This window comes from Oryctolagus cuniculus, chromosome 7, assembly GCF_051225735.1.
Source record: "Oryctolagus cuniculus isolate XC-2025 breed Fujian yellow rabbit chromosome 7, ASM5122573v1, whole genome shotgun sequence".
In the NCBI taxonomy this organism is placed as follows: Eukaryota; Metazoa; Chordata; class Mammalia; order Lagomorpha; family Leporidae; genus Oryctolagus; species Oryctolagus cuniculus.
This window is the reverse complement of record NC_142873.1, coordinates 86,619,765-86,633,618: the sequence shown is the minus strand read 5'-3', so window position 1 is coordinate 86,633,618 and position 13,854 is coordinate 86,619,765. Positions and strand designations below refer to the sequence as shown.

Here is a 13,854-nt window from a genome sequence, read left to right as displayed (position 1 = left end):
AAAAAACCTCTCCAAACCTATGTTAGATGTGCAAACATTGCAAAAGTCACAAATTATTCCCAGCCTTCCTAAAAGCAACAGCATCCACCAGAGATTATGCTAACTTTTACTCTGATTTCTTGTAAAATATCTAAAAAACTATCACAATAATTCTGTATCATCTTAATTGATTTTAAAGCTAGCAGTTTTCTTGATGAAAAAGATTAATGAATCCATCCTGGAGGACCCACATTTATTACTACATTTTAACTTTCTGAATGTTTACACTACTGCTGAGGGCCTCAAAAGCCATCAGATGGTAAATGTTTCACTCTGCAATCAACAGGTAAAAAACATTTGACTAAAGTTTTTAATACATTTTGGTACGAGTTGCTGAATTTCATACAAAGAGTTAACTGAACCAAAATCAGGGGAGATATCGATATTGTAGTGATAAAGTATAATAAATCAACATACATACTTCACTCCTGGAAATGCATATTACTAATATGAATCTAGTATAAACTACACCTCCCTTTACAAAAAGTTTACATTCTATTATCCTTTTCACCAAGAGAAACGGAATTTATAACCCTGGGGATAAAATTTGACAGATAAGTATTAGGATGTGTAGATACAAAACACTTTGCCACTATGCATACACTTTAAATGAATCCTTTTATTTGTCCTCATTGTTGGATTAGAACTTTTGGGAACCTTGCTTCTCTCCACTGTTGTGTTTATTGGCTCAATGAAGCTAATGTTGAATTTGAATCCTTACCAGTGAAATAGGAAAGTACTGATTACTTTTTGCCTTTCATTTTAAAAATTTTTTAAAATTTTAAAAATTACTCCTGATAGTAAGCCTTTATGCTCAGTCTTTTTAAAGAGTAGTTCAAAAAGCCACTTTATTTTGGTTCAGTTCGAAGGTCTTATACTACTTCTAGAAAAGAATTTTTAACATTTAAAACCCAAGAAGTTCAAGAGAGAACTGATTACCTTTCAGTGATAATTAAAAATCACACACAAAAACAGGGACAATATTCCTATTACAAAAATATACACTTTTAAAAATAATTTACTTCTAAAAGGAGTTTCTCTAAAATTCACAAATGACTTTCTAAGTGTCTGCACTTTTTAAAAAAGAACACGAGAGGCACTGTTTCTTGCTATTAAAATACTGGAATCCCTGATTTTCCACAATAAAAATCACGTTGCTTTTTTTTTTTTTGAGGAGATGAAGGGAGGTGGAGAGAAGGAGCATGTTAAATCTACTCAGTTAAAAAGAAATGCTACTTATGGGTTTGGGTTGGGAAGGGAGGTTGTCTGTGTGTGCTCCTGCCAGGGAGGGAGAAGGAAAAAAAAAAGTGTAATAAGTAAAATGACAGTTTATGAAGCCTGTAAAATCTACCTTGGATCAGATTCAAATTCACGAACTCCACAAAAGTCTCCGGTTTTGCCTAGAGCTACAGAAAATACAAAAAAATAAAATAAAATAAATAAAATCAAGGCAGCACCGCCCATCTGTAAACCTGCTAAAAGTGTGTGCTGAAGTTAACCTTTACTCATTGCTGTATTTCGAGAACAGGCACGCTGACTCTTAGCAAAGAAACAAAACTCCCAGTTCTTCATGCATTGCCTTCAAAAAGAAGAAGAAAGAAAAAAATATGCAAAACGAGTGAATGCAATATCCTAAATAACCTCGAAAGCGCTGTAAGCTGCCACTTCCATGACACTGACTTTGGCACGGTCACCGAGACCTGTCTTGGCTCCCAGGAGCGAAGCCCAGTTGGTAAACACAGCCTCGCGGCGGTAGTACTCGGACTGCAAATTATCCTACCTGTCAGCGTTATTCTTTGGTCTGGAGGCACCGAGAGGACGTGGCTCTCTCGCACTTTCAAAGCGCCCCGATTTGGGGCGGCTGCCTGCGCTCCCGTGCCTTTGGAGGGTGTCCCACGGGCGCGACCCTTCATCCCCAGGGACAGCAGGCGCCCTTTGTACATCCACTTCTGCAGTTTCTTCACTGTCACTGCGGGCGGCTTGAGGAAAGGGGGCCCCTCCTGGCGCTCTCCCGTGCCGTGGCGCATCACCGAGGACCCCGCAGGATCCCTCAGAGGGTTTCCCGGGGAGCGGCCGGGGCCCTCGGAGCCGGGCGGCAGGAGGCCGGTGGGCGCCCCGGCCCCGGCGCTGCCCCCGCTCCAGCCGTCCATCCTGTCTCCACGTGGCGGGGGCTCGTCCCGGTCCCAGCGTGCGCCGCACCTGATCCAGCTGTCGCTCGGCCACCGCTGGAAGGGAGGCGGCTTCGCACGCACCCGCAGGCTCTCGAGGCTTCTGCAGCGGGACAGCAGCATCCGAGGAGTGCGCAGCTGGTCTCCCCCCGGGTCCCTCGGAGGCGGCCGGGGCGGGGACACCTGCTGCCGAGGGCAGCCGCCTTCTCCCAGCTCCCAGTCTCCGGCGCAAGCTCCGCAGTCCGCAGCGCTGCGGGGGGAAGGGGGCTGGCCCGGAGCCCGGGCTCCCGCGGGGCAGCCGCGACCCGCCAAGTCCCCGCCGCCCCGCCGCGTGCCCGAGCCCGGGGGCAGGTCGTGCATGGCCTGGATCAGCAGATAATAGGCCTCTCGCAACTGGGTCTGCAGCCTGCCGGTCTCCAGGCGGCCGCCCTCCGCCCCCGGGGAGGAGCCCGCCGCCAGGGGAGGCGGGGGCCGTCGCTCCGCCTCCGACCCTTCAGGCTCGGGCTCGGGCGCGGGCTGGGAGCCGCCGGGCAGGTTCTCGTAGTAGTCGGCATCGTAGTCGTCCTCGTCCTCCGCCTCCTCTCCGCTGCCCTCGGAGCCCGGCGGGGCGTGCAGAGAGGCGCGAGCGAGCCCTCGGCCCCGGGTGGCTGCCTCCTGCCCGCCGTGCGGCCGAGGCCCGGGCGCCCCCGACTGCTCCGGGCGCCCTCCGGGGACCCGCGCCTCAGGCGACGGCGGGAGCTGGTCTAGGCGCGGCCCCGCTCCGCCTACAGGCTCGCGTGGGAGCGAGCCCCGGGCACCCCAGGCGTTCCCTTCCGCAGCCGAGGAGGCCGCCACCCTGGCTGCAGCAGCCGCCAGGAGCCCGAGCCCCCCGGCGCCACGGGGACCCCGCTTTCCCCGGAGCCTGGACAGCGTCCTCCTCAGCGGGTCGGCCATCCCCCTCCGCCTTAGCTGCTAAGCCCCGCGCCTCCGCGGGGAGAAGTCGGAGCCCCGCTGCCGACAAAGTTGTGCTCGCGGAGACGGCGGCAGCAGCTCCCCATGACCGGCGTTGGCCCTAGCCAGCTCCTCACATACTTGGCATAACTCTGCCGCGGGAAGGCGTGGGGGAGGGCGATGGCGCCGCAGCGCGCATGCCCCGGAGCCCTGAGCCGCGACGGGGCGTGCGGGCCGCGGGCTGCCGGGCGGCGTTCCTGGGTGGGCGCGCGGCGCAGGTGGAGGCGGAGAGGGCGGGAAGAGAGGTGGGTTGCTGCGGAGCTCCGGTGGACCGAGAGCCGCGGGAGTGTTGGCCGTGCGGGGAGCTCGAGCGGGAAGGTGAGTCTGGGCTGGCGGCTGCAAAGTTTTGATTAAGAGAAAGGGAAAGTGCCCTCCTGGCTGCCACCCCAGCACCTTCCCCGCCACCCCACCCCCGCCGCTAGCGCTGCACGGAGCGTGTCTTAGATATGCAAGTCCTAGCTTGATAGAAAACACATTGTTTTGATGGACAAAGTTCGAGTACAGGTGTCTCAGGGCGGGTTGTTGTAAAAATTCTGCGATCATTTTTAACTGCAACGAAAGCCAACTATTTAAAGGAAACTTGAAGCGATTCTTTTTCAGCAGAGGAACCCTTTGGTCCAAAACAAATCAAAATCTATTTCTCTCTTAAATCCGTTTTTCTTTTTTCATTTGATGCATGCTAACACAAAACTGTTGCATCAACCAAACGTTATAAAATGGAGCCTTATATGTCATCACCTTGCCTGCAAGACTATCATTAAAAATACAGCTCTCAAAGCTAAAACATTAGCTCTTCATTTTCATTCTAATGGTTTGGTGAGAAACAATTGAATTGACAAAAAGCATACTGTGAAAATACCACTCTTTTCCCGCAACATTAAGTCCCATGTTCTATGTTGCAGTAGTAAAAGTGTGTCTTATTGCCACAGATTAATTTGCCTATCAGTGATTGATAATTCATCCTTGATTTCAGAATTTTTTTTTAGTGTTTACATATTACAAAGGCTCTTTGGGTTACTAACACCTGGCACAAAACCTGCACTAAATAGATACTCAGAACTATTTGCTGAATACATAAGTGGTTGCATTACTGAATAAAAGAAAATAACTTAGCTCTAGTTTATCTTTTTTTTTTAAGGTTTATTTGTTTGAAAGGCAGAGTTACAGAGAAAGAGGGAGAGACAGAGACAAACTTTCCATCCACTGATTCACTCCCCAAATGGCTGCAACTGCCAGAGCTGGGCCCCAGGGCCAAAGCCAGAGCCAGGAGCTCCATCCCCGTTTCCCATTTGGGTGCAAGGGGCCCAAGCATTTGGGTTATCTTCTGCATTATTCCTCTGCATTAGCAACGATCCGGATAGGAAGCCGAGCAACCTGGACTTGAACCCTGCACCCATATGGGAAGCTGACATCACAGGCACCAGCTTAACCTGCTACGCCACGATGCCGGCCCCTAGTTTACCTATTTTCAACTGTATTTCCCTATGGACACGGAAAGCCTGCAGTCTCTAAATGAGCTTTGACCTATACTACCTCTGTTAGTGCCCGTCTCTGCCTCCTGGGAGTAATTTTAACCGCATCTGTAGTTGCAGAAATCTTACCCATTCTTTCAGACTCCACTCACTTTCCGTCTTCACTATGACATCATCTCTGAGCTCCCGTATGGACCTGACCTCAGGTTCTTCCAAATTCCAAAAGTACTTTATTCCTACCCACTTGTAGTGTGTTTACTGTCTTTGTTTTATATGATCTGTATGCATGCCTCATCATCTTACCAGAAAATTCATCAACTCCCTAAGGGCAGAGATTCTTCATAATTGATGTTTGCATTCTCCACAGAGTATAGCATCTTATATGATGTACATGATAAGTAATTTTTTGAATTCATATCATTTTTAATTTAGAGAAAACAATGACTAACTTCCAGCCTTTTTTAACCCTTTACTAGGCCACACTAAGTTAGTGATTAGGAAACAGTTTATTAAATAATTCTCATCTGGGAAAATATCATAAAATGTTTCATAATAATTTTCATATATTAATATTTATAGTTCTATGGTATTTTAAGTCCATGGACCCAAAACTATTTAATGAATAGTCAGGGCATAAAATTATGTTCCATTAATATATGAGGATCCTTTTAAAAATTTGTGGAAATGTGTATTATGAAGAAGCCATGCCTGGATTTCAAAAATTTTTGTACTATAATAAACTTTTTTTTTGACAGGCAGAGTTAGACAGTGTGAGAGAGAGACAGAGAGAAAGGTCTTCCTTTGCCATTGGTTCACCCTCCAATGGCCGCCGCAGCTGGCACGCTGCGGCCGGCAGGCGCACCGCACTGATCCAAAGGCAGGAGCCAGGTTCTTCTCCTGGTCTCCCATGGGGTGCAGGGCCCAAGGACTTGGGCCATCCTCCACTGCACTCCCTGGCCACAGCAGAGAGCTGGCCTGGAAGAGGGGCAACCGGGACAGAATCCGGCGCCCCGACTGGGACTAGAACCCTGGGTGCCAGTGCCGCAGGCGGAGAATTAGCCTACTGAGCCGCAGTGCCAGCCCAGTAATAAACTTATTTTTAATTCCATTTTCTGTGAGCTTTTTGAAGTCCTCTCACAATAATTCCCGAAGGAAATGACTGATAACAGAGTTGCCAATAATAGTGTCTATAAACATATTTTAATCTCTGGCTCAGAAATTGAATCCATGCCAACTCTGCTGCAAATTTTTCTTATTCTTTGTAGTTCACATGGTTTTTGAGAGCAGCATCAGCTGCATATACGCATATATAAAGTGAATAGAAACATAGGCTTGAAGGTCGCATTTGAACTTCATCTTTAACTTGTCAAGTTGCTCAGCAGTTATATAAAACACATGGGCCACTGTCCTAGTCATTACTCAGAACTAGGTCTGATACAACACACCACACTGAACTTAATATAACTTTAAAACTGGGTTTGGGCCAGCGCTGTGTCTTAGCAGGTAAAGCTGCCACCTGCAGTGCCAGCATCCCATATGGGCACTTGTTCAAGTCCCAGCTGCTCCACTTCTGATCCAGCCCTCTGCTATGGCCTGGGAAAGCAGTAGAAGATGGCCCAAGTCCTTGCGCCCCACACCCAGATGGGAGACTTGAAAGAAGCTCCTGGCTCCTTGCTCCTGGCTTCGGCCTTCTGGAGAATGAACCAGCGAATGGAAGACTCTCTCTCTCACTGCCTCTGTCTCTCTGTAACTCTGCCATTCAAATAAAGGCAGAGTTATGCAGAGAGAGAAGGGGAGGAAGAGAGAGAGAGAGAGAGAGAGAGAGAGAGAGAGAGAGAGAGGTCTTCCATCTGCTGGTTCATTCTCAGTTGGCCGTAATGGCCAGAGCTGCACTGATCTGAAACCAGGAGCCAGGAGCTTCTTCCGGTCTCCCAAGTGGGTGCAGGGGCCCAAGTCTTGGGCCATCTTCTACTGCTTTTCCAGGCCACAGCAGAGATCTGGATCAAAAGTGAAGCAGAAGGGATGCTAACCAGCACCCATATGGGATGCTGTCCCTGCAGGTGGCAGATTTACCCACTATGTCACAGCACTGACCCCAATAAATAAATCTTAAAAAAAAAAAACCTGGGGGCCAGCGCCGCGGCTCACTTGGCTAATCCTCAGCCTGTGGTGCCAGCACCCCAGGTTCTAGTCCCAGTCAGGGGGCCAGATTCTGTCCCAGTTGCTCCTCTTCCAGTCCAGCTCTCTGCTGTGGCCTGGGAGTGCAGTGGAGGATGGCCCAGGTCCTTGGGCCCTGCACCTGCATGGGAGACCAGGGGGAGGCACCTGGCTCCTGGCTTCGGATCAGTGCAGCACGCAGGCTGCAGCAGCCATTTGAGGGGTGAACCAACGGAAGGAAGACCTTTCTCTCTGTCTCTCTCACTGTCTAATTCTGCCTGTCAAAAAAAAAAAAAAAAAAAAAAAACCTGAGATTTTTTCCATCACATGAGTTAACTATTCTAGCTGCGTTTTGGGTCACAACAGAAACTAATAAAGCACTCATGGCCGTGTGACACTATTTAATTACCTTAAAAATGTAAATCTTACTTTTCTGTATATGTGTTACCCTTCAATAAAGTTTGTAAAAATGCAATTTTTTTTTGCTGACGATGCAGACCTGGGCTTTAACCTGCTGCGCTATAGTACCAGCCCCCCAAAAATGCAATTCTAATGAGATTGACCATAGAACTTATCTTATGCGTAATATAATTAAGACCACGTTAACATACAATCATAGCCATCCTTTGTAAACTCTTTTTTGTATTTCAACTATTTGTACTCTATTTCCTGACATCTCAATTTTCATACTTTCTAACCAGCCCGTTCCCATGAAACTTAGGGGATAGGGGTACATATTGCAGCATTTATGCTTGTTTCTCTGTGAGTTGGAAATCATTTTGATGACCACTGAACTGGCAAGCATGTACCAGTGCTGTCTGAAAAGATCTAACAGCTCGCCAGCACCGCGGCTCACTAGGCTCATCCTCTGCCTGTGGCGCCGGCACACCAGGTTCTAGTCCGGTCAGGGCACCGGATTCTGTCCCAGTTGCCCCTCTTCCAGGCCAGCTCTCTGCTGTGGCCAGGGAGTGCAGTGGAGGATGGCCCAAGTGCTTGGGCCCTGCACCCCATGGGAGACCAGGAGAAGCACCTGGCTCCTGCCATCGGATCAGCGGGGTGCGCCGGCCACGGCCATTGGAGGGTGAACCAACGACAAAGGAAGACCTTTCTCTCTGTCTCTGTCTCTCTCTCTCTCACTATCCACTCTGCCTGTCAAAAAAAAAAAAAAAAAAAATCTAACAGCTATAGGATAAAAGGACTCCAGAAAGGCTGGGAGCCAAGCTAGGGATAGGGCAGTAACTGACTCAATCTGGGAGAAGGGGGCAGGTTGAGGCAGAGGGCTAAGTTTAACAGTACTAACAGGAGATGTCGAGGTATGTTATGGTTTCTAGTCAATTTAGAGAGCATTTTTGTCTCATTCCCCCCATTATACTATCAGGGGAGCAATGGCAGGTTTAGCTCTGGTCTTGGGTAAAAAGTACTGTAGCCTTAAGCTGATCAATTACCACTGCTCAGAGAATCTCAGATGGCACATTCTTGACACAGCGATTGCTTCATAATTAACAATGTCTGGCAGTCTGCAGCATTCCTTACCTCATCCCCGGCTCCAAGCGCAGGAATAAAAAGGAGACTTTCTCTCAGTCGACTTCTATTTTCTGTTGTTTTAGAGATGTATAATGTTTTCGAATATTTGCTGACATTTCAGATTCTCTTACCTAGTCGGTGTATGTGCAGTAACTCGCTCAAGCTCCTGTATCCCATGGATCCATCCATTCAATGGCAAAGCCAGTGTCCCTCTGTGGCATTTCCTTGAAGAGAATGGCACTGGACGCTTGCTGGCACAGGACTTGCACTTACTTGAACCTTGGCTTTATAAATTATTCAACTGATTACCTTTCAGAAAAGAGTTTAATATTTTACAAGCTTTTGTGAAATGCAGCTGAACACTGGGTAGCTGCTTGTGGAATGTTTGAAAATGTCCCAGTGCAGTCCTTTTCGAGGGTGTGAGCACTAAATCCTATATTCCCATTTAGCTGTAAATCTACTCATGTTCAGCCTGAATCTGGAAGTAGGATGATCTACAGTGAAATGCGTTAAAGGCACGATCCATGTATCCCTTACAACCACAGGAGTTCTCAGACAAAGCCCTCCCAAGAGTGAACAGATCCGGAAGTGACGTTTAGCACTTAAGACACTTGCATCCCCCTTCACAATGTCTGCGTTCAGTTCCAGCTTGGCTCCTGACTCTAGCTTCTTGCTCATGCAGACCCTACTAAGTAGCCTGGGTGGTTCAAGTCCATGGGTTTCTGCCATCCACATGGGAAGCTGCCCAGCAAGTCCTTGAGGACTTCTGGGGAGTGAGCCAGTGGACGGGAAAGGGAAAGCTCCTTCCCCACCCAAATAAATAAGTAAAAAATTTCAAGTGAAGAGACAGGAGGGAGAAAGCTCAGCTTGGCTTTCCTAAGTGACATGGGCCTCAGTACAACCAAACAGTTGATAAAGGAAAGCGGCTTTGTTTCCATGTTGTCAACCTTAATCATGAAGAACGGATAGAATGCTGCCACTTTGCACCCTAGTGAAGCAATCTAGACAAAAATCACTAGTAGCTGTTAACATCACAAAGGAACATTAATAAGTCACCTGACCTATGGCCTCTGTGCAAGGGACATCACTATGATTTTTATCCATTTTTGTTTTCTTACCAAAATGAAACCCACGTCAAAATCTGGTCACCAATTTCCTGGGATTACAGAGAACAGAGAGGTGTGTTAAATAACAGCAAATATCAGCAAAATCCAGTCTGTGGGGGCCGGTGTTGTGGTGAAATGCCAGCATCCTAGCATCCCATACCAGAGTACCAATTTGAGCCCTGACAGCTCTGCTTCTAATCCAGCTCCCTGCTAATGTGCATGGGAAGGCAGCAAAAGATGGCCCAAGTGCTTGGGCCCCTGCTTCCCGTGTGGGAGTCCTGGACAGAGTTCCAGGCTCCTGACTTTGGCTGGAAGATAATTCTTTCAATCTCTCTCTCTCAGCCTCTCTCTCTCTCTCTCATTCTACCTTTCAAATAAAATAAATAAATCATTTTTAAAAATACCATGGGAAACTACAGGACAGAGGACCTACTTTCTTCATGTATTAACCAATTGTAATGTGTAAACTTTATTTAGAGGCTGATCTGAGCAAACATCTTGTTTTAAAAAAAAGAAACGGGTTGGCATTATGGCAGAGCAGGTTCAGCCTCAGCTTGGGACACGTGCATCACATTTCTGAGTGGCTTGAATCAAGTCCCACCTCTGCTTCTAAGCCAGCTTCCTGCTAATGAGCAGCCTGGGAGGCAGCAGACAATGGCTTAAGAACTTGGATCCCTTCCACTGCCATCCATTTAGGAGACCTGGATGGAGTTCCTGGCTCCTGGCTTGAGCCTGATCCAGCCCTGCCTCTTGCAGGTATTTGAGAAGCAACTGGGAGCTAATGACATGAGGAGTTACCATCATCTGTTGCCTCCCAGGTAGGCATTCGCAAGAAACTGGAATTGGAAGTATATCTTGGACTGAAACTTAGGGACTTGATGGGGATATGGGTGTTCAAAGTGGAGTCTTAACTGCTGTGCTACATGTCCACTTGGCTAGGCTATATCTTAAAACTGATTTCTGTTAAAAATATGTCATGGGAAATTTTCAACAAGTGTAGAAGTAGAGATACTTATTAGTATTGCCCTTAACTCACCTCTACCTCCTCATTCCTCTCACTGACACCTGGTCAACCAACACACCAAATGAGTCCTGCCTCAGGGCCTTTGCACTTGCTGTCCCCTCTGCATGAAGTGGTTTTTCAAGAACTAATCCCTCCCTCCATTTGGATCTCACCTCAAATGTTACCTCCTCACACATTCTTTCCTTGATCACTTTCTCTAAAATAATAGCTTTGGGGCCAGCACTATATGGCCAACATCTATTATTAGGCACCAGTTCAAGTCCTGGCTGCTCTGCTTCTGACCTAGCTTCCTGCTGGTGCACCTGGGAAAGCATCACAAGATGGCCCAAGTACCCACGTTGGAAACCCAGAAGAAAAGCTCCTGGCTCCTGGCTTCCGCCTGGCCCACCCCCGGCCATTGCTGCCATTTTGGGAATGAACCAGCAAATGGAAGGTCTCTCTCTCTCTCTCTCTCTCTCTCTCTCTCTCTCCCCTGTCTCTCTGTAGCTCTGATTTGGAAATAAATAAACAAACAAATAAACAATAGCCCTGACACTTCCTATCCACGCATTTGGTTTCATTTTTCCTTGACAAAATTTAACTAACATATAAATAAATATAACATTTATTACTATGTAACATTATTTGGGATGCCTATTTACTAGTTTATGTGACACACCTGGCCCCCAAATGCCATACCCTCACTTTGTGGAGCAGTCCTAGCCTGTGTAGGTGCTCCATATGTATTTGTTGAATGGAAGTGTGATCTTCATGCTCAAGAACAAGTTAATACGTACTTCTTTTCCTTCATAGCAAAATTGTGCTGCCATTGCTTCAGAGGATGTTCTTAAGCGAATTCAAAGAAGTAACCATCAACATAGATCAAGCTGGAAAACTTGTGGTAAGTAAGAGGCCAGACACAAAAATTATTGTATAATTCCACTGATATGAATTAACTTCCCAGAACAGGCAAATTCATAGAGAAAATTAGTGGTTTCTTGGGACTGGGGGAAGAGGGAAATACTGAGCTAAAAGGCGTAGGGTTTCTTTCTGGAATTAGATTGTGATTTTTTTTGTTGCACAAGCTGTTAATATGAGTATTCTAGAAACTACTGACTTTTACACATGAATTCTATAGTACATAAATTATCTCAATAAAAATAAGAGGACTATTTTCTTGCCCTGCCTATTTTGTTTTTAGTCATACTCCCAACTAATATTCATGGAAAATCTCAAAGAAAACTAAAATATTTTAAGGAAGCTTAAGAAAGGATTAGAGATGCAAATAAGACCACCTTGAAAACCATTTCGTTCAACAATCACCAGAAATGCTTTCACATCCCAAATCCTAAGTTTTCAATAGGACCTCTAATTCTACATATTCAACAAATGAACATGTGGCTTCTCAAAGTTTACTTTTCTCTGTCCATTACCAAAGAATTCAGATCTGGACTTACATAAAATTAGATGAACAACAGGACTTCTCTGATCCCCCTCAATCTCTCACTTTCAGCAAAAAAACAAAAATGTTTTCAACATTGAGAAACAACAACCTTCATTCATTTCCTGCTGGAAACTCATGGTTTTTTGTTGTAAACAAAACCAAAGAACATCATTTTCCCTTATAAGCAAGAAACTCCTGAGAAAAACCATAATTACACTGAAAAAGGATAAGGAAACACATCTTTAGCTTTTTGTGTGCTTTTACTAAACAATTTTCTCGAAGATAGAAGGTAGAGAACTACATAGCTAACATTTTAGAAGGGTAGAGTACCAGTTTAGAGGAAAAACAAACCAAAACTGATAACTCCTTTGCTGATTAAAAGAATCTTCTAGTTATTCAATTATGTGTTGAGGGAACGGTGAGTAGTCACTTATTTATTAACTATTTCAGGAAGCACAAAAGGAATCTAGATTCTTTTCATCATGCAAAATCAGTTATTTTCTTCCCAAGCTCATTTGCATGAGAGAATATAATACTATTAATGTCTCTGGTTTTACTGTAGAAAAATCTATTTTATCTGAGTTGCAATTTTAAATTATGGTGCATACATGCAATATGGCACACACAAGAAAGTAGGACATTGTATATGCAAGGCCAGAAATGTTCATTCAGTGTAGAAATGATATATTTTAAGATTTCAAAGAGTTCTTTCAAAACAGGAGGTTCTTACATAAATTTATCTTTTAATTCCATTTTATACAAATATTTTTTTCTTTCTTTTTTTTGAAACACAGAATTACAGAGAGTGAGTGAATGAGATATTGAAAAAGAGAGATCTTCCGGGGCTGGCCCTGTGGCATAGTGGGTAAAGCTGCTGCCTGCAGTGCTGGCAACCCATATGGACTCTGGTTCGAGTCCTGGCTGCTCCACTTCTGATCCAGCTCTCTGCTATGGCCTGGGAAAGCAGTAAAAAATGGCCCAAGCCCTTGGACCCCTGCACCCACGTGGGAGACTGGAGGAAGCTCCTGACTCCTGGCATCGGATAGGCACAGCTCTAGCTATTGCAGCCAAATGGGGAGTGAACCAGCAGACGGAAGACTCTGTCTCTCTCTGCCGCTCCTTCTCTCTCTGTATAACTCTGACTTCCAAATAAATAAATAAATCTTTAAAAAAGAGAGAGAAAGAGAGAGATCTTCCATCCTCTGGTTCACTCCCCAAATGCTCACAATGGCTGGGATTGGACCAGGCTAAAGCCAGGAACCCAGAGCTTCATCCAGATCTCCCATGCTGGTGGCAGGAACTCAAGTACTTAGAACAGCATTTGCTTCATCCCAAGTGTATTAGCAGGAAGCTGGATGGAAAGCAGAGGCAGGTCTCCAATGCAGACACTCCTGTGGGTGATGTGGGTATCCCAAGCAGTGGCTTGACATAGTGAGCCACAGTGTCTGCCTCAACCAGAAAGTTTCTAAAGTTACATGTCTTCAAAGAGTTATGGATAAGTATGTCAATACAGTAAGAAGTTTAGCTTTTATGTATATTTGGAATAAATACTGATAAACCACACCAGTAAGTTAAGACAATCTCTTTATACTTTATATGGAGGTTTGAGTGCATAGGACCCTGCATTACACATCTCTACCCATCTTTCAAAGCCTGGACACCAGTTTCAAGCTAAACTTCTATTCACAAATGCAAACCTACTCACCATATTTACTAAATAATTCATGCAAGAGTTAATGAAATTCTTTCACATGTTAGTGGTGAAGTCAAGATGAAGAACAGAAACAATTATTTGGTCATCAAACAAAATCGTGGTCTCTATTGACTCATTTAAGATAACACTTAAGACATTTCCCAAGATACCCCTAACAAAAGCAAGCAAGGACAGCTTGAAAGGTGTTCTTCGGTGGGCAGTCACTGTCAGAAATGTTTTCACATACTAAAGCCTGGT

General features: G+C 45.8%; 2 protein-coding genes across 9 annotated transcripts in view; one reads left to right on the top strand and one right to left on the bottom strand.

Annotated features, from left to right (window-relative positions):
* Positions 1-3,288, bottom strand: part of SYDE2 (synapse defective Rho GTPase homolog 2) — a 63,182-nt gene extending 59,894 nt beyond the window's left edge. Inside the window, exon 1 of one of the 2 annotated variants that reach the window (XM_051856300.3) lies at positions 1,820-3,288. In XM_051856300.3, the coding sequence (XP_051712260.3) occupies positions 1,820-3,140 (1,321 nt within the window). In that variant the 5' untranslated portion in view covers positions 3,141-3,288. The remainder of the gene's footprint in view (positions 1-1,819) is intronic. The other variant, XM_089337111.1, reaches the window with a different exon arrangement.
* LOC149125642 (uncharacterized) overlaps positions 3,273-13,854 on the top strand; it is a 57,233-nt gene continuing 46,651 nt past the window's right edge. For 3 of the 7 annotated variants that reach the window (XM_089337114.1, XM_089337113.1, XM_089337115.1), the window contains exons 1-4: positions 3,273-3,515; positions 10,213-10,274; positions 10,767-10,913; positions 11,273-11,360. In XM_089337114.1, the coding sequence (XP_089193240.1) occupies positions 3,318-3,515; positions 10,213-10,274; positions 10,767-10,913; positions 11,273-11,360 (495 nt within the window). In that variant the 5' untranslated portion in view covers positions 3,273-3,317. The remainder of the gene's footprint in view (positions 3,516-10,212; positions 10,275-10,766; positions 10,914-11,272; positions 11,361-13,854) is intronic. The other 4 variants (XM_089337118.1, XM_089337116.1, XM_089337119.1 and 1 more) reach the window with 2 other exon arrangements.